The 26,022-nt window shown below is 48.6% G+C and overlaps 1 protein-coding gene across 2 annotated transcripts in view; it reads right to left on the bottom strand.

Moving 5' to 3' along the window:
* The window catches only part of PLA2R1 (phospholipase A2 receptor 1), a 1,951,179-nt gene that overhangs the window by 1,362,685 nt on the left and 562,472 nt on the right, over nucleotides 1–26,022 (bottom strand). For both annotated transcript variants that reach the window (XM_069616352.1, XM_069616351.1), the window contains one exon: nucleotides 21,069–21,178. In XM_069616352.1, the coding sequence (XP_069472453.1) occupies nucleotides 21,069–21,178 (110 nt within the window). The remainder of the gene's footprint in view (nucleotides 1–21,068; nucleotides 21,179–26,022) is intronic.

Here is a 26,022-nt window from a genome sequence, read left to right as displayed (position 1 = left end):
ACATGAGTGGGACATGAGTGGGGGCCTGCTGGCAGGTGCCCCACACTGCTGGGGGGTGGGGGTGCAAGGGGACATGAGTGGGACATACGTGGGGGCCTGCTGGCAGGTGGCCCACACTGCTGGGGGTGGGGGTGCAAGGGGACATGAGTGGGACATGAGTGGGAGCCTGCTGGCAGGTGCCCCACAATGCTGGGGGGTGGGGGTGCAGGGGGACATGAGTTGTTGATCAGTGGTGCAAGCGGACAGGTGGCTTGTCTGGGGTGCATGGCCATGGTGGATGGGCTGCCTGCGGGACATGACCAGGGGTGCGTGGTAGTCCCCTGTGGTGTGGTCTGCCTGCAGGGGCCGTGGAGGGTGTGGAGGGAACTCCTGGGAGGACCCACACTGCCAATTCACGTGTAGGACTCCCCGTGCACCACTGAAATTCACATACCCCGCTCTGACAGCTAAATCGCATGTGAAACTTACCGAGAACCCCTGAAATACACTTACCCCACTCGCACAGGGCCTATCGCGGGTGAGACTTCACGCGAACCCATGGAATACACGTACCCCACTCGCACATAGCCTATCGGGTGTGAAACTTCACGCGACCACAGGAATATTGGCCCTGTGCGAGTGAGTGGGGTACGTGTATTCCTGGGGTTCGCGTGAAGTTTCACCCGCGATTTCAGCAGGGTACGTGTATTACGGTGTTCACGTGAAGTTTCACACCATAGAGGCAGAGGGCCACCAGCTTCACTGCCACCGAAGTTGGTGTCCTGGTGGAGCATGTCCTGGGGCATTATGATGCCCTCTTCGGAACATCACACGCCAACAAGGAAGGACGGGAGAGGATCTGGGACGACGTAGCGGTTGCCATCAACGCGGAGGGGGTGGCAACCCGCAACATCAAGCATGTCAAGAAGCGCTGGGAGGACTTCAGGTCCAGGACCCTCCACAAGGCCCGGCGCCTCGCGGAGGGGGGCCGGGCACGCCAGAGTGCCATCCAGATGAAGGTCCTGGAACGCGTAGGCTCAGCGCTCCACGCCCAGATCCTTCGGAGGCAGACCCGTCTGGAGTTGAGCGGTAAGTGGCCAAGCATTGCTGTGTGCGACAGTGCATGTTGCAGTGTGCTGGTAGTCTGATGCCTGCCTGTATGTGTGACATAGGCCATGTATGCATATGTGTGTGTGCAGCGACATCATGGTCATGCATGTGAGACCAGTTATGTGTGAGCCACATGGTTGGTGCATGTGTTTTGAAGCAACATGGGGAGCTCTATGTGGAATGCACACATGAATGCATGGCTGTCTCTGTTCCTCGACATGGAGGGGGGGTGAGGAATGGTGCTGATGTCATGTACATGTATGGTGAACATGTGTGTGTGTGTGCCTGAGAAGTGTGTGTGTGAGTTTGAAACGCCATGGATGCATGTGACTTTGAAGGCACCATCTTGGTTTACAGGGGCCCTTCTACATGGATGTTGATGTTGATTGCAGGCGCACGGACTGTTTCTGCATGTGTGTTGCGTGCATTCACCCATGTGTTGTGGAGTGACAGGATGGAAGTGACATTTGACAGTGCCACTCATGTGTTATTGCTTCCTGTCTAGGGTATTTTGTACTGTGCCCTGATGCTTGTGTTCTATGTCTCCCTCTACACAGCGTCAAGTGAAGAAGAGGGCGGAGACGGCGCTGTGGAGACAAGCGGCGGGGATGCCTCCACTGGGCGGCGACGCAAGGCCCAGCCACCCTCCCAGGAATTACCATCATCCGGGAGCGAGGGGGCTGGTGCTGCGTCTGCCTCAACGGCTGTGGCGGAAGGGCCGGGTGAGCCCCCACAGGGGCTTCCAATGGCAGAAGACGGTGTGGAGACATCCAGGTTGGTGGTCTCCACAGAGGAGGAGGAGCCCACTACTGAGCCGCACATGGGGCTTGGTGGGGGTAGTACCACTGGTGCAAGTGGTGCAGTCCAGGGCCAGGGTCAGGAGGCAGCAGAGGTCACCGCGGAGGGGCCTGTGCATGTCGCTGTCCTTGACCCTGTGACTGCACCATCATGCACCAGCTGGGAGGCCCCGTCCCAGGCCCGTCCGCAGGTAGGGGAGAGTGCCATATCACCTGCCTCTCCACTACCTGCGGACGAGGGGTCCCACGACCGTATGGGATCCGTCCTGGTGGGTGTTGCGTTGCGCACGCGTGTCATTCGTGATGACGTGCGTTCTTCCTGGGCGGAGAACGCACGCCATCACAAAGAGCAGCGTCGTGACGTGGCACAGCTGGGAGGGGCCCTGGTCGGAGGGTTCCTACATGTGACGCGCACTCTGGCGGACCTTTCCTCCTCTGTGGAGGCTATGGGCTGGTCGTTCTCCACATCGTCTTCCGGCCCAGATTCCACCAGGGCCCCCTGTGGACCTGGCCTGACCAACACAGCCAGCTTGGTGGAGCTCACATCCCTGCCACAGCCGGGAGTCAGCGGTCCAGCAGGGGTGGACACCACAACTGGAGACCAGCAGATGGAGGATGTGCAGGCACCATCGGACAGGGCACATGGACAGCAGCAGCAGCAGCAGGAGCAGGCTGTAGGTGGGAGCAATGATGGCTCGGGACCATCAACATCGGAGGGGCAGGCATCGACCGCAGGACAGGGAGTGTCTTCCGTGTGGCAGCGGTTGGGCCATGCGATAGATGCGGAGCGGCAGCGGGCAGAAGAGGCACGGCTCACGATGGTCAGGGTGGAGAACTCCATGCGTAGGGCCCTGAGGCGGGCCGAGTGCCTCAAGGCCATTCGCAGGGACCTGGAGTTCCAGATGTCATCGTCCCTGCGAACCCTCAGGGCCATGGAAGAGGACCGCCTCCGGGACATCGAGCATGAGTTCGATGATGCCCTTGCCTGGAACATCAACATGTGAGCCGTTGGACTTGCCCGCTGCCCTTGTAAATAGTTATTTAGTTAGTATTAGGTTTCCTTTGTTTTTTTCTTTATTTTGGACCTTTTGGTCAATGGACCACATTTTTGTATATAGTTTTTTAATTAGGTAGGAGTTTTTGATAGGTTTCATTTCTTCAGTTGGGATCAGGGACCCTGGATTGTTCATCTGTGTATAGTTGACTGTTGGATTCTACTTTTTCGTTTGGATTTCCCTATGGAGCAATGGTTTTCACTTTTGTTTTTCTCTTGGATTTCATTTTTGGAACTGTGACTTTGGACACCTTTCCTTTGGATTATGATTTGCTGTTTTTCATTATTTTACAGACATGCAGCTTTTCTTTTTAAATTTCCATTGGCGTGTGTTTGATTTTAATTCCATTCATGTTGCTTTTAATACATTTTTTTCTTCAAACTTCGATGTGTGGTATTATCTCATTGGCTTCATGCATGTCATGATATGAGTTTTGAGATTCATTTGCACCCATTGTGTGTGTGTGAGGGACATGTCTTCATTTACATACTTGCCATTGGGGTTGTGTCATGTAATTGCCATTTCTATGTGGGTGGGTGAAATACTTGGGTGGGTCTTTGGCATGTGGAGGCTGGCCATAAGGGCCAGGGATCTAGATTGTGATGACGTGTTGGCTGGGGGACATGTGTCAGTACCTGCTGGCAGGTGACCTGCATTGCTGGGGTTGGGGTTGCTGGGGGACATGAGTGGGGGCCTGCTGGCAGGGGCCCCTCAGTGCTTGGGGTGCAAGGGGACATGAGTGGGGGCCTGCTGGCAGGTGCCCCTCAGTGCTTGGGGTGCAAGGGGACATGAGTGGGGGCCTGCTGGCAGGTGCCCCTCAGTGCTTGGGGTGCAAGGGGACATGAGTGGGGGCCTGCTGGCAGGCGCCCCACACTGCTGGGGGGGTGGGTGTGCAAGGGAACATGAGTGGGGGCCTGCTGGTAGGTGCCCTGCACTGCTGGGGGGTGGTGCTGCAAGGGGACATGAGTGGTACATGAGTGGGGGCCTGCTGGCAGGTGCCCTGCACTGCTGGGGGGTGGGTGTGCAAGGGGACATGAGTGGGGGCCTGCTGACAGGTGCCCTGCACTGCTGGGGGGTGGGGGTGGAAGGGGACATGGGTGGGACATAAGTGGGGGCCTGCTGGCAGGTGCCCCACACTGCTGGGGTGTGGGGGTGCTGGGGGAGATGAGTGTGTGCCTGCTGGCAGGTGCCCTGCACTGCTGTTTGGTGAGGGTGCAAGGGGGTAATGCGTTGTTGATCACTAGTGCAAGGTGACATGTGGCTTGGCTGGGGGGGCATGCCCATGGTGGATGGGCTGCCTGCGGGACATGACCAGGGGTGCAGGGTAGTCCCCTGTGGTGTAGTCTGCCTGCAGGGGCCGTGGAGGGTGTAGACGGAACACCTGGGAGGACCCACACTGCCAATTCACATGTAGGACTCCCCTGCACCCCCGAAATACACGTACCCCACTCGCACAGGGCCTATCGCCTGTGAAACTTCCCTGCACCCCAGAAATACACGTACCCTGGTGGAATCGCGTGTGGGACTTCCCACACACCCCTGTAATACACGTACCCTGCTGTAATCGCGTGTTGGACTTCCCCACATCCCAGAAATACAGGTACCCTGCTGAAATCGCGTGTGTGACTTCCCGCGCAATCCTGTAATACACGTGCCCTGCTGAAATCGCGTGTCAAACTTCCCTGCACCCCAGAAATGCACGGACCCTGCTGAAATCGCGTGTGGGACTTCCCGCGCACACCAGTGAAACACCTACCCTGCTGAAATCGCGTGTGAAAGTTCCCCGCACCCCAGAAATACACGTACCCTGCTGAAATCGCATGTGTAACTTCCCGCACACCCCAGTAATACAGGTACCCTGCTGGAATCGCGTGTAAAAGTTCGCCACACCCCCGAAATACACGTACCCTGCTGAAATCGCGTGTGGAACTTCCCGCGCACCCCAGTAATACTGGTACCCTGCTGAAATTGTGTGTAAGAATTCCCCGCACCTCAGTAATACACGTACCCTGCTGGAATCACGTGTGGAACTTCCCGTGCACCCCTGTAATACACGTACCCTGCTGTAATCGCGTGTTGAACTTCCCCGCACCCCAGAAATACACATACCTTGCTGAAATCGCGTGTGGAACTTCCCGCGCACCCCAGTAATACACGTTCCCCGCTCGCCGTTTGCTGTTTGGCAGCCCTATATACTGGTCCAGGGTTAGCGCAGCCCTTTGCAATGAATTGTGATTTTTGATGGCTTTTCCTTACGCAAGGGGGTTCTTGGGGGCGAAACTGGCGCAGCTGCAGGGTCGTTGCACCACTCTGCGCCACGGCTGGTTTTGGAGGCTGAAATCCATGAATACGCTGTGTGCGGATATCGATTTTAGCGCACACGGCTGGCGCAGACATTCACATGCGCACACTGTGCGCCAGCCGCGTGCGCCACTTTTGTGCAAAATTCTATGAATTACCCTGATAATGCCCAAAAGGCACAGTAAGGGCATGAAGTTATTTTCTGAGCCAATAGAAATCTTACATGGATATCAACAAGCAGTCAAAACATTGCATAAGATGCTGATTGGTCAGAGACAACACAGTAAGAAATGTTTGGGGGAGAAACATCTTGAACGAACCAAGTTACAAAGAGAGGACGGCCAGTACATCTTGTAAAACCTTTCTGCAGCATGTGATGGGATGAGCTCCTGACACCAATGTATGAACGGGGGACAGCCAGTGCACCGTTTGCGATGGAAACAGCCACCTGGAAAATGCTGGCCATCTTTGTGAAAAAGTATACTTGCGCATTTCTGAAAATCAGGCATCTAAAACATGTAGATGCCTGATTTGACATGAATTATGTCCCATGTATAAAGTTCCAGAAGACCATATATATAGTTTTATGTACAGAAGGGTGACACATGGCATGAGCTGAGGTAGGTAGTGTCAGGTCGACCCTCAGGGCATACAGCCCGCCCACATCGTTGTGTGGGCAGACCGCCATTGCGGTCCTATTCCCGAGTGAAGGGAGTGACGTTGGGCGAGGGTGGGGGCCAGGGGTTTGTTTGGCAGTTCCTGCCGTGTTGAAAAAAAGAATGGTTTAACCATATCCTGGCTCCCGCGTGATACTTCCTTCTGTCGGTGTGCGGTTTGAGGGCCCGCGCAAAACCTCACAATTGGCGACGAGGGGTGTTCGACACCCGCCTGTGCCAGAGGGAGGCCCGCAGTCGAGCGGTCACAGCGCGTCGGCGTACCTCCACTCCTGAGGCCCTGAAGGCACGCAGAGGAATGCGGTCGAGCGGCGTGGCGCGTTGGCGCTCCTCTCCATGTGACCGGACCCGCTACAAGAGGGAGGCCCATCCAGCACCGTGAGCACGGCGGATGCAGGCCATTTTTCCCTTCACACCACGTTGGGTGTGCGAGTGAGCCACGAGGCAGGCCCAGCAGGCACATGGGTCGTCGCGGGTGGCAACCACACCCCCTCCTCCCTCTCCACCCTCCGGAGGCCGTGGGTGGCGCCACAGGGAATAGGAGACCCGAGGACAAACCCCACGAGGGTCTGGGGGATACACCACAGCCTGCCACAGCGACGCAGAGCTCTCGAGGCTCCTACAAAGCACGTGCTCCACGTGGAAACAGCACGTGCTGCAAGGTCGCAACACGGCAACAGCATAAGGCCCTACAGAAACAGCAGGCCCGGACCAGAGCACACACGCCATCGCTGACATGTCGGCTCCAGCAAGCCCAGCATCATCCTCTTCAGGCAGATCGGGAACCATGGCGGATGATCCTCAACAGGCACAAGGATCAGGTAACGCCTCCCAGAACATGCCCTTACCTGGTCCATTCGATGTTAGAGACACCTCCAATCTGGGACCCAGATGGGTCATATGGTTAAGGGACTTCAAATTTTATGCGGGTGCAATCGGACTAACCGATGACGCAAGGCTAAAAAACACCTTATTCATGACAGTAGGCCCCGCTGTCAGGGATATAGCAGGCGAACTAATGAATGTAGACACCGTCACCTACGGAGAACTTCATGGGAAACTCTCGGAATACTTCACCCCCCACACAAATACTGACTATGAGCGCCATGTATTCCATACCACGAGACAGGAAAAAGGGGAGTCACTAGACAATTTCATGATGCGCCTACGCATCAAGCTGAAGTACTGTGAATTCCACAAATACTCCAACGAGGAAGCATTGAGATCTCAGGTCCTAGCTGGCTGCATATCACAACCATTCAGAAAACAATTGCTCCAAAAGCAAAGGTCCCTCGAGGAAATCCTCGCTCTAGCCACAATGGAAGCTGCAGTCGAGTCGCAGTTGGACAGTCTAGGCAAGGTCACCATTCAACACCAGACACCCAACTCGGACACAATCAACAAACTATACGCTGCTCCCTCACAAGGCGGGAAACACACCGATGCCACGTGCTACCGATGCGGGTACAAATATCCACACGTGGGCGACTGTCCGGCAGTTGGACAAAAGTGCGCCGCCTGCGGCAGAATGGACCACTACAGAGCCATCTGCAAGAATGCGCCGGATCTGGGCCCAGCAGAAGGAGACAACAGGAAAGAAGGAGCGGCTCGCGACACAGCCCACCCGCCGGGAGAGGAGAAGAAGAACAGATGGGACCACGGAGAGAGGACAGAACCCAGAGGAGCTCGTATGCCAGGGAAGACAGGAAGCCAACCGATGGCTCCAGACGATCTCAAAGGAGGAGATTCGTCCGATACATCGAAATGCGATCCCCATCAGGCAGTGAATCCCAGTCATCAGAGGATGACCAATGTAAAAAAGGATATGTGTGGGCACTCAATAATGCCACGGCCACTCAACACAGTCCTACACTCACACTACAAGTCAACAACACTCCGCTTGAGTTCCTCATTGACACAGGGGCGACAGTTAACATAATAAGTGAACAAGCTTACAGCTCACTCTCCAACCCACCAAAAATCCAAAAAGCAGCAGTGGCAGTGAACATATATCCTTACGGAGCTACCACCCCACTACCCTGCAAAGGGACCATCTCTGCATGGTGCATGCACAAATCACACGCGGCAAAGATTCCCCTACATATTCTGAAGTCAGAAGCCAACAGCGGGTGCATCCTCAGCTTTAAGACCGCCGTCGAGATGGGTTAGTTGCACATACTGTATCAGCTCATGGCCCACAAATACTTCGCCAGACCGTACGCGATAGAACAAACCTTTCCGAATCTGTTTAAAGGACTGGGAAAACTTAAACACAGGATGGTACAGCTGCACATAAACCCGGACATACCGCCAGTCGCTCAACACTATCGTGGGATACCGGTGAACATACAACATCAAGTTGAGGATGAAATAGACAAGCTCATCAAACTCAACGTCATCGAACCAGTCTCAGGGCCCACCCCATGGGTATCCCCGATTGTCCCCGTCCCCAAAAAGTCACCCGACGGATCAATACGCCTGTGCGTAGACATGAGGAGAGCTAATGTCGCTATCGAAAGGGAGAGACATCAGGCTCCTCGGATCACCAATATGATCCACCTCCTCCACAGGGCGCAAGTTTTCTCCAAATTGGACCTCACAAAAGGCTATCATCAAATTGAGATTGCACCCGAGTCCAGGTACATCACGACATTCGTCACACACCTGGGCCTATTCCAATATAAGAGGCTCAGCTTCGGGATATCCTCCGCAGCCAAAATTTTTCAAGAGGAAATACACAGAGTTATCAGGCACGTGCCAAACTGCCTGAACTATTCAGATGATGTCCTGGTATTTGGACCATTGTTGAGTGGGCGGACCGCCGTTGCGGTCCTATTCCCGAGTGAAGGGAAGTGACGTTGGGTGAGGGTGGGGGCCAGGGGTTTATCCGGCAATTCCTGCCGTGTTGAAAAAAAGAATGGTTGAACCATATTCTGGCTCCCGCGTGATACTTCCTTCTGCCCGTCTGCGGTTTGAGGGCCCGCGCAAAACCTCACAGGTAGATGTGAAGAGATTTTCCATAGAACATGGAATGAGTAGATATCTGCAGTGGCAGCTTAAGTGAGAGAGAGTTGGTGAAGGAGGTCTGAAGGTTTGCAGAGCTCATATAATTTGATTCTTTTTACATACAGAGTTGTGTTTAGCACACTACGCATGCAGGACTTTCATTATATATCACTGATTCCCAGTTATTTAAGTGGGATGACCATATCCTTGGTTTTTGACCATATGCTCTAAACCAGCAGCAGTTCTGAAGGAGGCAGAGCAGCACGCTGCGTGTTATGCGCAGTGAGGGAGGCTGTACTCGCGCTTCCTTTGTAGCCAGCTAGCACCACACCATGGCTATCCTCGAGGGTAATGATGTGCTAATAGCCTAAGGGAGTAGAGGATAACAGCCTGATGGTGTCAACCCCTGCAATTAATGTGTGTGCTCAAAAGTACGCCAGCATAGGCAAGTATGCGTTGATGGGCTATTTCGCATTTCACGGCTGAGATGGTATTGGCAGGGCATGCCTCTGCCCCGCAAGACCCACCGCTGTTTGCCATCCAGGCAGCCCCTTGTGACGGCCTGCTCAGTCCCCCTTGCTCACCACAATGTAAGTGACAGGGATACCGGGCAGCAGGGCCGGTCTTAGACTATATTACACACCAGGTGAGATGCATCCTTGGCACCTCCATTTTGCCTCTAGAAAATCACCCTAGATCTCTTAGGAGACACTTGTAAAGCTACCAGAAATCAAATTTTCACCTTAGCACATCCTCATACACCCTCTCATTACTAAACACACTGAAAAGAGATGAACGGCTCATAACAATGGGTATTTGATTGAGGTGGCTTCCATTACACCATTTTGACATGTTTGTGCCATTCTAGACAGAGACCAGCCATATTCAAATCAGTCTTGGAACTGCCACCAAAATGACCAGATCACCATGAACAGACAGGCAAGTCCTTTTGATTTGAAGCACAAGCAATCTTGTTTTTTGGCCATCTTGGGTCTCATCTTTGTGGTGCAGCTTAGTTCCCAGATCAAAGCATGCAAGGGGCCTATTTATGGACAGCCGCATATCCCACAACTCCCTAAGACAGCTGCACTATAGACACCAAAGTACCAAAAATTGATGGATAGAAATGTCTGAAATCATTATAACTACTGGAACTTTCTCAGCTGGCTACCATTCATTGTTTCTGTTTAGCTTGTATGTGATATAACAGAGGGGGACCATCCATGTGCAAATTGGTCTTTATCCTTCACCCAATAGGAGCATCACACCCTGAACTGCTAGTCAATGGCCCTCATTATGACCGAAATCGCATCCGGGTCCGGGTTCACAGAATGAGGAATTACCGGGCCATTCCGAGTTCGGAAGGCCCGGTAATTCCTCCCTCCAAGGACCCGGACGCGGTCCTTCCCCATTCCCATTTCAGCCCCCATAGGGCTGAATGGGAATGGGAGAGGGAGCAAACAACGGGCCATTACGAGTTGGCCTGTTGTTTGCTCCCTCTTCCCAATGCGGGACCCGGTAAGCACGCCTGGTTTGACTAGGTGTTACTTCCTGGGTCCCGCGAGGGGACCTCGTAATGAGGCGGTACGGGGTAAACGGCACCAGCACCTTTTACGGCACCGTTAACCCCGTACCGCCAGGGCCATAATGAGGCCCAATGTCTTATTTAGAATGTGGGTGTGACTTAGTGTGACTTAGTAGTTTGGGATGGATTGCCTTTTTTAGGGTGAGACCAATACAGATTTGCATGTTTTTCCTTCTTCAATGAGACAGGGGGTTGAAAACTATTAAACCAAAGGCTGCTTTGAACAACTACTATTGGATATGATTAATTAGAGAGTTTTCCACTCATCACTTGTTAGTGTTGCAAACTTTAGGGCACCCTCATAGAATGCCTTGTTTGGCCTGTTTGGCCTCATACTGTCCCTGGCATTCCTTTATTTAGCCTTCAAAGCATTCTCATTTAGCCGCTAGACTAACCTTATTTAATGTTTAGTGCAGTGCCTCTTCATATAGCTTGTATCCAAACAGCTAATGGATTGTGTCCTCCCACGAATTCCTCATCTTAGATATATTCATATCCTGCTTTGCAATCTCAGAAAAATATTTCAACAGCCGGGGGCACTGTTTGTCATCGGCATCAATGTCCCTCGGCGGTTACCATTTGTATGTCTGGGCATGACGTCGATGAGAGTATAAATAGCACGCACCATGCCCATTGCCTCAGTTCTATTTTCCCGCATGCGCAGCACGCTCTCCGAACCGTTCGACTCGCCTCTGCGATTCTCTTCTACGAACGTCATAATACTTTTTGTGATTTGATCACGATGTCTACATTGAAAACAGGCTTCCAGAGAAGTGCGGACTGTGATTCGAAGATGTCGATCACTGATCGGCACAGGATTTGTATCTGGTGCCTTGGCATAGATCATGAAGTCGTTGACCAGTAAGGCCTTGAAGGAGAGAAAGGCCCAAAAAACACTCCAAACATTCGAAGCAATCGAGATTCATGAGTGATTCCCTTCACTCTACTTCTTCGTCACGGAAAAATAATAAGAAGCAACACCATTATTTGTCGTCTTCAGAGTCATCGCCGGAATCTGTGTTTTCAAAGGCGGCCCCTCCGAAGAAGGCTATTGATCCCACTGTGTCCTCCAAGGCTGGCAGACAATCAAGTAAGGCTTTGACCCACGTGTCCAAAAGCTTAAATCAGAAAGCTTCTGATATGTCTTCTCGAGTGCTGTCGACAGCTGAAATAGCATTGAAGCCAAAAGCTTCAGTGACTTCCTCCTCGAATGAGTCGAAGTCCAGGTGACCTTCGACGTCGACCTCAGGGTCGACTTCAAGATTCAAACCACAGCCTAAAACTTATTTTTTTTTAAATCCTTTGGGACAATTTTGAGGAAGATGAGGAGGAAGACGAAGTCATCCCCTTCGGGTATGAACATTTTGGAACTCCTAATAGTCTAGGGGAATTGATTTCAGATAAATCCCATCGAGAAGAATTGGCTTCATATTTGAAGGATGCCAGTGGTTAGGATACCTCACCTGAGGTTGAATTTGACACACCAGATGTCCACTCTCAGCCAAATGAACCCTATAGGACTGTCATGAACAGGGTGATAGAATATTTGGGATATGGTTTCCCTGCAAATGTAATTACCCAAGATGATCTGACAGATATTTTAGATAGATCCCTCTTAAGAAGCCAGTGCTGCCTTTTCATACAGCACTAAAGAATCCAATTATGGAAATATGGAAAAAAACAGACACCATTCTGGCTGTGAATAAAGAGTTGGTGAAGAAGTAGAAACCTGCTTCTGTGGACCCTGATTTTCTCTACAGGCATCCAACACCAGAGAGCTTAGTTGTACAGGTGGCATCCTCAACTTCAAAAGAAGCAGCTTATCCGACCATCCCCCCTGATATGGACAATAAGTGTTCTGATGCCCTTGCAAAAAGGTTTTTTTCTGTTGGAAGCATGGCATTAAAATCTATTAACACATATTGTGCATTAGCAAAATACAGCTATACATTGTGTAATGTGATTGCCAAAGCAAAGGAAAACATTCCTGAAGGTGAGTTGCGAGAAGGGTTTAATAGTCTTATTAATGATAGAAAAGAAGCTTCCTGTCAGACCCTTCAATCAGACCTTGATGCATCAGACTGTGTCGGCAGTACCATTGGGTCTAGGGAAGGAATGTGGAGATTGGCTTGGCTGCGGAAATCTGGGTGTGCCTCCAATTTTCAGCCAAGGGTCCTAGATATGCCCTTTGATGGACCCAATCGTTTTGGGCCTAAGGCAGACGGCAGCCTAGAGAATCTACAGCCTTCAAAGGCTGCAGCAAAATCTTTGGGGTCAGCCATTTGTCAGCCACAACAACCCCTACCTTCACAAACCTGGAGAGGGTGGTCCTTTCGCTATTAAGGGAAAGGGGTCAGACAAGCCAGAAGCAAGGGCAAAGGTGTACATGTGCCTCTAGAGGCAGTGCAGGAAAATACTGCTCAGGCAGAAACCTCCTCCTTGCCCTCAGCAGCAGCCACAGCCTGAAAACCTCTCTGAGCACTTTGCTCACAGGGCCTCAGTGGGAGGCAGGTTGACCCAGCATTGCAAAAATAGCATCTTTTTACTTCATATGCATGGGCTCTACAAACAGTGGCTCAAGGGTACTCTCTCCCATTCCTGCAAAGTCCCCCAGATTGTCCTCTGAGTGAACAATCTCTTCAGGATCCAGATCTGCTCTGCCTACAGGAGATTCTTTTCCTGTTGGAGAAAGGTGCCGTGGAGAAGGAACTGGTAGCAGAGCAAAACCAGGGTTGGTACTCCACCTTTTTCCTGGTCCCCAAGAAAGATGGAGGACTGCGACCCATTCTTGACCTGGGGAGCTTGTACAAGTTCCTCATGAAGGAAAAATTCAAGATGGTCACTCTTTCGCATAACCTCCAGGCCCTTCAGCTCCAGGACTGGATGCTGTCAGTCGATCTTCAGGATGTTTATTTTCATGTGCCTATACATCCCAGACACAGGAAGTACCTGGGGTTCGCCATTGGCAGTTCTCACTATCAATTTCGAGTACTGCCTTTCGGGCTCACATCCACACAAGGGTCTACACCAAGTTGATGGTAGTGGTGGCAGCAAATATAAGGAGGAGAGGGATTAACATCTTTCCCTACCTAGACAATTGGCTAATCAGAGCTCTACCGAACAATCTCTGGAATATCTTTACAGCTCCTGCCACTACCTCCACAAACTGAGCATCTCCCTCAATTTCAAGAAGTCCCAAGTGACACCTTCTCAAATGCTGCAATTTATGTGATCGATTCTAGACTCTTCCTCAGGGAAGGCTTTGTCTCGAAGTTGGGGGGCCCAACATATCTTGCAGATGGTAATGAGATTTCAGAACATCCAATATCTACTAGCATTTGGCTTTCCGAGGGTGCTGGTGCTCATGGCAACCTGCATTTTCCTGCTGTCAGAGGCCCGTCTGAGGATTTGCTCCCTCCAGTAGGTCCTCAGATCAAAACGGTCACAGTACTCAGGCAGGATGACAGACCTTCTTCAGAACAAGGCCTCACATGATTTCCTATGGTGGGCCTGCAAGGAGAACGTGATGATAGGGGAACCTTTTTAGCAACCCTGGCCGGAGAAAACTGTAGTCACGGATGCTTCCCTCGCGGGATGAGGAGCTCACATGAGTGATCTGTCCCCTGAATAATCAGTACTACACATAAACCTGTTAGGGCTGAGGGCAAACAGACTGGCGCTGATAGGCTTGTTGCCTTCTATCCAGGGAAAGTATGTCCAGATAATGACAGACAACACAGTGGCCATGCATTACCTCAACAAAAGAGGAGGTGTATGGTCACTACCACTGTGCAAGGAAGCAATGCATCTCTGGTTCTGGGCTTTACATAACAGGATCTTTATGTAGGCTGGTAATCTAGCCGGGGAACAGAAAACAACGGCGAACACTTTGAGTAGGCAGTACGCACTATCCCACGAGTGGGAGTTGGCTCAGGAAGTCCTTCTAGAGATCTTTGCCCTTTGGGGAACACCTCAAGTGGATCTGTTTGCATCCAGTATCAACAGCAAATGCGACCTAGTCTGCTGCTGGGAATTTCCTCAGAGAGAAGCTCTAGGGGACGCGTTCATAGCGGACTCGGAATTTCCACTCCTGTATGCGTTTCCACCAGTCCCTGTCAAACCTCACATAATCTGGAGGTTGAGAAAGTTTGGGAAAAATTCATGTACCCTCCATTCTGTCTTCCCCAGAGGGTAGATCTACTCTCACAAGAAGGAGGCTGTCTTCTTCACACAGGAATTAGAACACTGAACTTTCACCCCTGGTTTCTGAAAGGCTGAGATACAAAGATTGATACCTCCCGGACGTTATGGAGGTGATGCATTCAGCTAGAAGACCAGCAACAAAAGCCCTATACGGCTGCCATTGGGACAAGTTTTGCAGCTGGTGTAGAGCTAAATATATAGATCCTTTCTCTTGCAATACACCTACAGTGCTGTCTTCATTACTGCACCTAGCCCATCAGGTGCTGCAGGTGGTTACCATTAAGGGATACTTGTAGCATTACCTACTTTTAAATGCATTCCAGAAAAAGGCTCTTACTTTAAGATGCATATTGTGATATAATTCTTGAAAGGACATACAAGTCCATTTCCAAGGGTCCCATTTCTGGTTCTGTCCTGGGATTTCACTATAGTGCTTACTTTTTAAATCAGTGCGCCTTTTGAGATGCTCTATTCCTGTCCTATCAGGATATCAACCTGGAAAATCATCTTTTTAGTAACCATCACGTCTACTCGCAGGGTTATTGAGCTACAAGCTCTATCTTGAAAGCCACCATTCACAGTATTCTCTAAACAGAAGGTAGTTTTGAAGGTTCATCCCCCCTTTCTTCCCAAGGTGGTGTTTGAATTTCATCTGACAACTGCCAGCTTTCTGCCACCCTCTTCATCCTTCTAAGGATGAAGAGAGATTACACAGGCTTGACCCAAAAAGGGCTCTTAGTTTTTACATTTCAACAATGTCAGCCATTAGATAGGATGATCAACTATTCATTGGCTACACTTGTCACAAATTAGGCCCAGCAGTGACCAAGCAAACACTCTCATGATAGATCATTGTATGCATTTCGTAATGCTACTCCATTGCTGGAACCTGTGGGAGGAACATTCTTCAGAAAGACATGATCAGGGAGAATTAATTTGTTCTTTACTTCTTGAGGTACATTCACATAGCCTCTGAAAGACCCTCATTTGGCCATTAGAATACCTCCACCTCCCAGCAGATCCTCACTTAGGCCTCAACAAAATTCCTCTTTGCCCACACAAGTTATTTCATTAATGTCCCTGGCGTAGGTGTGCACTTGGAATCCTTCAATTTGGGAGATATATGAACAAAAATCCACAGCAGTGTTTTCTGCTACCAAAAGCGTCCCGGTCCACCCAGAGCCGACCTTTCTTACCCAGGGTCTGACTTGGCAGACACACAACTCAAGTTACCTCAGGGTTTGTAACCATAGACTAGACAGCTGCCAGCCTGCCACTCCTTGTGGCTTTCCTTAATTTCTTTATTTTACTGCAGTTTGAGCATGTTTGTCATGTCACAGTTAAACACATACTTACAAAGTGCAGGGATGGTCTGCTTGTTTTTTGTTTCTTTTAGAACTATGATATTGAGGCTGGGGAAACGAATTTCTCAAATATTCTGCTGATGCAGTTCTTTTATGAAGCAAGTGCCCTCCATGACACTGACAGTCCTTGTTTTGTTCTGGACAAACTGCTTCTTACAGTGAAGCTGCTTAACTAAACTTCGGCTGCACAGAGATCAGAGGCAGCGAGAAGGCCTAGAGACATCAACTCAAACCTGGACTTGTTCTTAAGTAAGGGGCATGCCCTTCTGAGTCCTGCACAGTGCATGTGCTCAATGTAGCATGTGTGAGGCGTGGGGCCCCGGAATAAAACAATGCTGCTTTTAGCTTGTTTCAATTGAGTTGAAGCTCATTGGGCCAAACAAAACCCCTTGCGGAGCAAAACTGCCTGCACGGAGCCAGCCAGCCTTAATCACTCACTGTCAGAGGTGTACTTACCTTCGCTCCCTTCTGTTGTGGCACCCGCTTTAAGCTGGGACCTGAGGCAGCCACCTGGTCTGCCTGGTGCAAAGACTGGCCCTGCCGGGCAGCACCAGCATGAACGAGCGAGCGCAAAGGAAAGAAAACCATTACAGGGGCTGCTTATAGGCAAAAGGGAACCTCAGCAGTGCCCCAACACACTTGCAGCCCTGCCCCTGCTGCATCCAAAGTCATCACCCCATTACTTCTTTCTTATAGTTTTTGTAACATTTGAACGTGGACATATCTCCCATTGATCCATTTTCCTTTTCTGCCAACCACCTGCCATATCTCAGAGGTGAGCTGCTGGAATTTATTGAGCAGATCCACTATGCATAAACATGCTGCACTGTTTCAGCAAGTTGCACATACAGAATGAGATGAGCTGACAGCATTTAAACACGTTTATAAATATCTGTACCCAGTAAAGCTTTTTAATGTTTGCCATTTGTTTATATGTAAACAGTACAGTATGACCTTGGGGCATTGCTTTGCGTGGGCTAACTCTTTTTTCTCGGATTACTGCAGATGGCATCACATTTTATCACTGATGTGTTTGTACATGTTTTAGAGAGGACAATTGTCAAAGCGTGTACTTTTTTATTCACCAGAATATTGTATTCACGTCATTCCGAAATGGTTCATTTGAATACAGTTAATTAATTTGTCTATTTACATTATGATATTAAACCTAGCGGATAACATAATGCTTTATTTAAGCAATATAACCTGAGTGTCGGGGGCATTACCGACTCAGGTAATTCCCCGGGGCCCATAGGTAACCCCCCGAGCGAAGAGAGGGCCTTACCGAAGGCCCCAGGGCATTACCAGAGTCGGTAATGCCCCCGACGCTCTGGTTATATTGCTATTAGTACCCCGGCCCGCAAAAATTGCGTGACCGGCGCACTAAAAGCATTTTTTTTCTCCAGAAACGCTGCAGCGTTTTGGGAAAAAAAAAAGAAAATGGCTGCCGCCATGGAAAGGGAAAACCGAGTCCATTTTGCCTTTCCATGGCGGCCATCGGGAGCGGACGCGCTGGGAACATAAGTGTTCCCAGCGCGTCCGTTCCTGAAAAAGGATCAAAAAGAAGGTAAGTGGGGTTGGGAGGGCGGGAGTGGGATGGGGGGAGAAAAAAAAAAAAAACGTACCTGCGTCCCCGGCGAGGGACGAGGGAAGCCTGCAGCCGTGTGGAGGCGCGGAGCGGGGGTGGCCCCGCTCCGAGTCTCCACACGGCTGGAGGCTTCCCTCGTCCCCCTGCCGGGGACGCAGGAACAAGAAGGTAAGTTGGAGGGGCCGGTGGGAGGGAAGCAAATAAAAAAAAAAGATTTACCCGAGTCCCCGGCAGGGGGCGAAGGCAGCCTCTCAGCTGCGGGGAGACTCGGAGCGGGGATGGCCCCGCTTCGAGCCTCCTCATTGGCTGAGGGGTTGCCACGCCCCTGCCGGGAACAATGGCCGTGGAATTGACGGATTCCCGGCCGGGTAACCACCCGGTGAGAGCCAATCAGAATGCGTGTTGCATTCCCTTTGGCTCTCGCCGTGTACTAATAACTATTTCAGAGACAGATCCAGTTTGATTTGAATTCAATTGTTAAAATGATAACTCACAAAATGAACAACAAACAAACTGTCTGGCTACCAGTCTTATGGAGTTTTTGAGAATGTAGCCAGGTGCATGGGGCTTGTAGCAATCACGCGCCGGCTGGGAGGCGTACATGGGCGCTAACAGTGACTGCTATTCGCATCCCAGGGTTTGCCTGTGGTGCAAATCTTTTTTTTTTCCTTGGGAGATGGGTTCCGTGCTATTGCGTAAACCCAATTGCCCGAGAAAAAAGAAAAATCAAAGATCGCAGTCGCCGCCGCAAAAGGAGCATAGTCCCTTTTCCATTTCCATAGCAGCAGTCACGGACAGGAGAAGCGTCGGGACAGAAGCAGAAAGCTCCGGTCCAGCAGGGAAGTGGGAGAGGTTAGGAGAGTAGGAAAAGGGTATCTTTACTTTTGGAGGGATGGAGGGAAGTGGGGAGGCTACATGGAGAGACTCCCTGTTGCCTCCCCGAATAAAAAAAGAAAGATGGCGCCACCTGGGGAAGGGCCTTGGGTGGCTCGAAACAGCAGGTGGTACAATGTGTATTCTCACCTGGACTTCCTGTCACCTGAATGGCTGAGCGCCCTTCCCCCGGTGCCAATATAAACTTAAGGCACTTACTCAGTGTTTTAATACGAGGTGGGAAGTATCTGTAAAATCTGCAAAATAGGCCATAATACCTAGGAGCCTGATCATGAGTTATTAACCCCATTAGGCGTTAACACCTCCAGCATATGTTATGATGTTATGTGACTCCGTTTTTGTTCAGCACCAAAACTCTTTTGGAGTTTCAAAGCACAAAATGCTTTTCTGAGATTTCATGTAGTCCCACCCGGGGTCACCAGATCTCAGTCTGCTGCGAAGAGTGGCCTGGGCAAGGGTGAAGAAAGAGGGATGGAAAGTGGGAATTGAGTCTGTAGACACGGAAGGAGCTATGCAAGGCTAAATGATTGAATTAGTATGGATATGTGTCTGTCCATTACACATGGACTATCTGCTAGAGAGGTGACACAGAAGAGAATTGAGCATTGAGTTTATATACTCACTGGGATTACAAGGTAGTTTTGGGGTATTATAGACATTGAATAGTGTTGGGTGCATGTGATTTGAGAGTGTGCTTGGGCAATCATATTACCCAATGTATTACCAATGTTAATACCACTATATTCATAATGAGGACCTTTGTTTTTATCTTTTGGGCATTTTTGTTTTTGAGGGTGCCTGTTGGTTTTTCCAAGTGGATGCTTCCACTGGATTTTCTGGAATAGTAAAACAGCACTGCCTTTCTAAACAGAGGTATTTTGAGTATCATTTTACTGTGACATGATTCAAGCTGCTTCACACATTGCAGATTGGCTTTTGAAGAATGGTAGGAAAAGAGTAGTAATGCTATCGCGTTAAGACTTGATCCAGCGGGCCGATTTAGGTCTTATCGGCCTGGGGCCTGAGCTAAACAAGGGTCCCCGGGCCGATAAGAAGGCTATTAGCACCCCAGGTTTCCAATTCAGAATCCAGGGTTATTAAAAAAAAAGAATTTTCATTCAACGAATGCACGCGGCATCCCGTACATTGAATGAAAATACTGTGGCAACATAGCCGCCATGGATGTGGAAGGCAGGGCTCCATACCGACTCCCTCTTCCATTTCCATGGTGGCCACGGAGCGATAGCAGTGATAGCAGCGATAGCAGAAATGCAGCGAGGGCAGAGGATCCGCTGGCGAAGAAAAGCGGTAAGACGGGTGGGGGGATCAGAAAAATAAAGGAGAGAGGAGGGTGGGGGGATGATGGCGCTAAGGGCAGGGGAAGCAGCCTCCAGGTTCCATGGAACTCGGGCTGAGATCAGCAGTTTCGGCCCACGATCCAATGAACTGGATTGGCTGCTCCTCCCGCCCTGGGTGCTAATAGAATAGTTTTCATGCAAATCCTTACTAAAACTGGGAATTACTTTTTTTGTTATTTCTAATCCATACATGTTATTTTTATAAATATATACATGAGCATTGTAGGTGTATAGGTATTATGAGGGCCCTCAAAGGATTTAGAGCATGTGTACGTTCACGCCTTGAAACACTTGTGTATAGGCGCGTTACAAATGCCATATCATATCATATCATATTGGTGTAAGGAAAACAGCAAGGTAAGCAATACGCACAAGGGTAAGTTCTCCTGAGTGCCCAGAGCAATACTGTATACTGGTATTAAATCCCCTGGTGCAAAAAATCATTGGGTTCCCTTGTAGTAGTGTGACGAACCTTTCTTACTGTCTGAGTAGTCCTGCGCCAGTTACAAGCACTATCCTCTGCCCTAAAACATGCCACAGAACAGGTGGGTGTTCCAACTGCCTCTGCACTGAAGGCAAAGCTTTGGCAAGCAGCGCATGATTAAAAAACCTGTCACACTTGTTTTTGTTCTCAATTGTCTCAACTTAAGTTTTTCCCTTTTTTAAAGGCTCAAACTTAATATTTTCTTCACTTTAGTTTTCAAACTTTTGCAACTATGACCTAGTTATCTTCACAATGTAATGTAACTGATGCAATGACACTCATTTTTTAATACAGGGCAAACTAACCTTCATATTTCTACAGCACACATCTCAACCCGTGGAAAATATACTGGTTGGAAAATATTTTAATGTTTTTAGTCTTTTATAACAGTTACTGCCAAATGGTGAATACTGCTGGACTGGAAAAGACCTCAAACAAATGTCAACAATTGGGACACACGGCCAACAGTTTGAAGAATAGTGCACCAATAGTGTTTATTGTATTATTTAATAACAAAAAAAAACAACGTTATGGGGTAATGGGATTTGCGTTGTAGATTCTATGTTACAAGTGATGTTTGAAAACATAACTTGAAATAATTATTCTCATCGTAATTACAGTGTATTTTGCAATCAAGTCGCCTGATTTGCATAAGGGTTAATCACAGTACCTGTTTGTTACTGTTCGAAGGGAAAAACAGTAACCTTCAGCGAAGGCACGTTCAAATGTTCTAGAAGTGTTGTCAATTGTGTAGCAGAATCCACCATGTCTTTCCCAATCCTAAAACACACATGTAGAGGTGTTAGTTAATCACAATAAGTAACAGGACTGATAAAAGACAAAATATCTCTCGTCTAAAAGGTTCACTCTGTCCTCAGGGGAAAGGCAGCCGGGCTGCATGGCAGACCGCTAATCCAACTTCTAATTGACAAAAAAGCAGGCATTTCTGTCTCTCTTGGAATGTTCTTTCAGTCAATGTAAGTTCATGCTTGCGGGTCACAGCGAGTTATATTAAGAGCTACTATTTCTCATTACAAAATAGTACAATATTTAGAGAGTCAACACATTGACACATTTGGCATGAATCTTGCTTTCATTTTGGGGCCAGCTTCTCTATGGCTAGATGTTAATAACTGGCCACTGGGTTACTTGAAGCACATTTACGAAAGGAAGGAAAAGGCTCCACAAACTTTGGGTGCAATTTATGGCTGTTTGGGTCACAGGGCTCATTACAAGTTGGGCAGTGCAGGTAAATTGCGGCAGTTTGAGGATTCATCTGCAGCTATGAGCTAGAGGTAAATCAGACAGCTTTCCACCAAATGTTTCCAGAATTACCATGCTGGAATAACCAGCGAGGTAATTCCAGCAAAAATGCCCCACTGAGTCCTATGATGCCAAAAAAAAGCGATTTACACCACCACCGCCACTTGTAATGCAGCGGTAATACCGCTGGACTAATTGGCGGTAACGATAATACAATATGGTGGCAGCTGGGAAGATTTTCCTCCCAGATACCACTAAACTCGCAATGAGGCCCATGTCATGAAATGTCTACCACTGAAACATTATGGCATCCACATACGTTTCAACACGTTGACACACACACACAGGTTTTAGAATGGTGCTGCACCCGAGACAATGGAACAAAAATGCACTGAAAATACTACTTTCTTCAGAAATATGCATCAAACTGTTTAGCCATTTTGAATCAATATCTACTGTTGTTCAAAACCATTGGTGAAATATCAGTAAATAATAGTAAATAATAGTATTTTCAAAATAATCGTTAGTAATAGTTAGCAGGCAAACATACATAACATGCACACAGTGCTCCATTTGCAGAGGGGTGCATGGGCAATGTCCTTTCCACACATAGGAGTGGGGTTGCGCATTATGCAATGTGATGTCTGCCCACACACACTCACAGAGTAGCAGGCTCACCCAGCCACATGCACGAGTATTATAGCTTCCAACAAAGATCCACTTCTGACTGTCTTTGGCTGCATGCACTAGACCAGCATTTTGGCTTTTGGACAAGGGCATGACACCCCATGCTGATGTGTAGTGTGGTAATCCCCCCACTTGCAAAGACTCATATCCATCACCACTTATGCGAGCAATATGTAGATCGCCTCTTGGGTGGTCTTCTTCATCTGATTTTGGAGATTTATTGCACCAATGTATGTTATTTATTTTTGATTGGGTATTTATAATACTCCTTTACAGCCAAATGGTGTTTTAAGGTGCATGTTATAAGAACATGCATTGGTGCAAAGGGGCTTCCCATATTTTCCATGGAATTCCCATCCCCCAGCAAAATGATGGCACATATGAGTGTTGTGACGAATCACAGGTATTCATCTCTTTCCCTCAAAGCAGTTAGGCTGCGGTGCTGAGCCCGCTCTGCATAACCCTCCCTAGGGGTCGAGGCAAGTGGAACCTCACTGTGAGTAACTCCCCGTGCCATTCACCATAGCCATATACATGGGACTGACTACCTGTTGGAAACAAATAATGTAGCATCTTTACCGTTGGCTGAAGGCAATGCAAAAAGAAATCCATTTATACAAGAAAGGGAAAATGTCTCTTTAACAAGAGACATGGATTTAACTGGAAAAAGTAGGTGAGAAGGAAGAGAGTCTGGTGTGCAGGGGAAGCCCGCTGACATCATTACATCTTGTGTAGGTGGAGCGAAGGCAAGTCGCGCAGCCTGCAACTTTCAACGAGGCAGAGAACGCCAGTATGAGGTGCCGGAAGCAAGGCATGTGCAGATATGAGAAAGGCACTGTGAGGAAGGAGCTATTCGGTGGTAGCATGACCACAAATACAGTGTGGTGGGCAGGACCCCTGAAGAAGGACCCTGAAACCACAGGCTGGGGAAGTGTGGAATGATTTCGACCACCAGGGCGAGTGGAGAGCAGTAACCTGACGAGGAACTGGGAACGGGAATCGAACAAGCGAGAGCAACACGAAAGCACACCCGAGTGAGAGCCGAGCCCTACCACTTTCCCCGACAGAAAGAGAAGTACTGCAGGAACCGGGAGAATCAGGAGACCACCGCGGCATCGTTATAGCTCTGAAGAAACTCGTCCCACTCTTAAGGAAGAGAAAATAGGACTAAGCCTGTATAATTGAAGTTGTAAAGAAGTAACGAATAACCCAACCAGTACACAAGGAGAGAAACTCCTCCCAGTCCTAAGGACGAGAAATGAGCGCTAATATTTTGTAATTGGAATTGTATGCCAGTAACCAATAACCCAAACAGTGAAGAGGCTTATTATAGGAAGAGAAGAACTTTTCCCAGTCCTAAGGCCGAGATACCAAAAGAAAAACCAGTTAAGAGGAGAAGTGATAAGCCGGTAACAGAGAGGTTTAAGCAAAAGCAATCAAGGTGGTAAACAAGCAGAGACTGGAAACAAGTTCCCTGGGAGGAAGGGATGAAACCCTATGTCCCCAGAATTGAAGACTGGAGCTTGTCTAACATAAGAATATGTAATCAGAAGCAGGATATAAAAATCTTGAATGACCAAGATAAAAGTAGAGACATTGCAAGAAAGAGAAGTTATTGCGAAGAAAGCCTAAAAAGGGTTCAAGATAAACCCACCTCAGGAAGCCTGAATGTAAAGAGCGGAAAGAGTCTACAAGTGATGACAAGAGTGTGAGAAAGTTCCTGAAGGGGCGTTATTGTAAATATAGAACCACAGAAAATATTAAACCCAAGACTGTTTTTGAAGTACTACAAGAATTGATCTCAAAGACTATCCAAGGAGAGTATGCTGAGAAATATCTCTACCACAAGAAAAGACTGTAAATAAAACGACTATTGGAAGATAAAGAAAAGACCAGTTGAAGATAAGACATTCTCTTGGCCTTTTTAAGTTAGTTAAATATAGTGGTAGGGTTAGATAGAATTAGTTTGGATGGAGGACATTTTTACTTTGGGCTTCCTGACAATCGATCAGCACCTTTAGTTTCCTTAGATAGGAGGCTATTCCCTTCAGTGATTGGAAAAATTAGGCCTTTTACTTATAAGTATAATAAAGATATTGAATCATGTACTCAGCGTGTACGACTCCTTCCAACCCGCCACAGTGTTTATAAACAACACCTGCCATTCTATATTAGGGTATAGGCCTTATTATCCCTTCTACAATATCGTGGACAGTACTAAAGAAATATGACTTTTGGTCAAAGGGGCACTACCTGATGAAGAAGTCTACAGGACTGTGAAAGCTAATGCATTTTTGCATCTCTGCATATTAATTTCATTTGGTCCATTTAAAGGTATTAAAACCTGCATCTTCTGTGGTCAAAATGGCAAAAATCCATCGTTTGCTTGGCTTTTCTTTGGGTTTCATATGGACTGAGAAAATGTGCTTTCTTCTTGGAAATATTTTCAGGCAACTCCTACGTTGTGCTGAATGGAAGGCATTGCATTCGAATATGGCTGCCTTTTTATCCAGCCTGCATGAATGTGCAAACGTGAGTTATTTTATTCTACGCTCTATGTTGTGTGACAAATCTGAGGATGTCGTCCCTTTTCCCTTAGTGGGAGACCTCTCCCATGGGGTCAAGATGGCACTTCCACAGAACAATAGTCCCCCTGGGAGTGGTGCATCGAGGGAGGATCAAGTGGGGGAGGAATCCCCCTTTGGGATTAGGGACAAGCATCAACAGAGAGCGCGGTTTCACCCTGCTTTACCATATTCAAACCCTTCTCCAACACTACATTCTCCTGCCCCCTCCCTGGATAGAGCTAATATATTTTGTGGGCAAGTTAGTCACCCTAACCTACACGACAACACTGAAAACCCAGATAATACAAAGTATCCTGTTTGTATCTTTAAGGCTGGTGTTTCGGCAAAAATGACAGAATCCAGATGACCTACCCAACCAAAAGTCCGAAAGAAGGTACCACCAAATGCTCGACTTTGTGTTCGACTTTTGGTTGGGTAATTCATCTGGATTTGGTTTAGGGCTGTGGGGGCTGCAGGGGTGTCCCCCCAACCCCTGCTTACTATACTGTGAGCGGAGGTTGCAGGGGTGTCCCCCGCAGCTGTCCCGCAGTCCAAAAAAAAAAAAAAAGGCTGTGGTGTGTGCCCCGCAACACCCTGCTCACTATACTCTACAGTAGTATGGTCCCTATTAAGTTCTGGAACAAACGGGACCCTGTAATTAAAAGGTATAAACCAGATAGACGGGCCAAAAAACAGATTTATCACATCAGTCTGTTAAAGGAGTGGAGGGAGGACCCAGTTGAAACAACTTCTGTAGGGATGGCCAGTCTTCGGGCTGACAAAGTTAATGGAATTAACATAGTCTCTACTGATCTACCACCTAGTAGGAAACAGAACATACACACCCTGTTAGATCAGTTCCCAGATGTCTTTGACAACCAACCAGGAAGAGTAGACTTTATTTTCATTATATCCATACTCCTCCTGATAAAGTTGCCAATCTAAAACCCTACAGAATTCCGTAGACCCACAGAGAATAGTCAGACAGGTAAGGGAGAAAATGTTGGCTTTCGATAAAATAGAACCATTGCAAAGTCGATGGTGCTCGCCAATAGTCTTGGCAGAAAAAAACTGATCTGTTGTGGAGATTTTGTATTGACTTTAGAA

This window comes from Ambystoma mexicanum, chromosome 9, assembly GCF_040938575.1.
Source record: "Ambystoma mexicanum isolate Mex_15411 chromosome 9, UKY_AmexF1_1, whole genome shotgun sequence".
NCBI lineage: Eukaryota > Metazoa > Chordata > Amphibia > Caudata > Ambystomatidae > Ambystoma > Ambystoma mexicanum.
The sequence above is the reverse complement of the archived record's forward strand: the minus strand, read 5'-3'. Positions and strand labels throughout refer to the sequence as shown.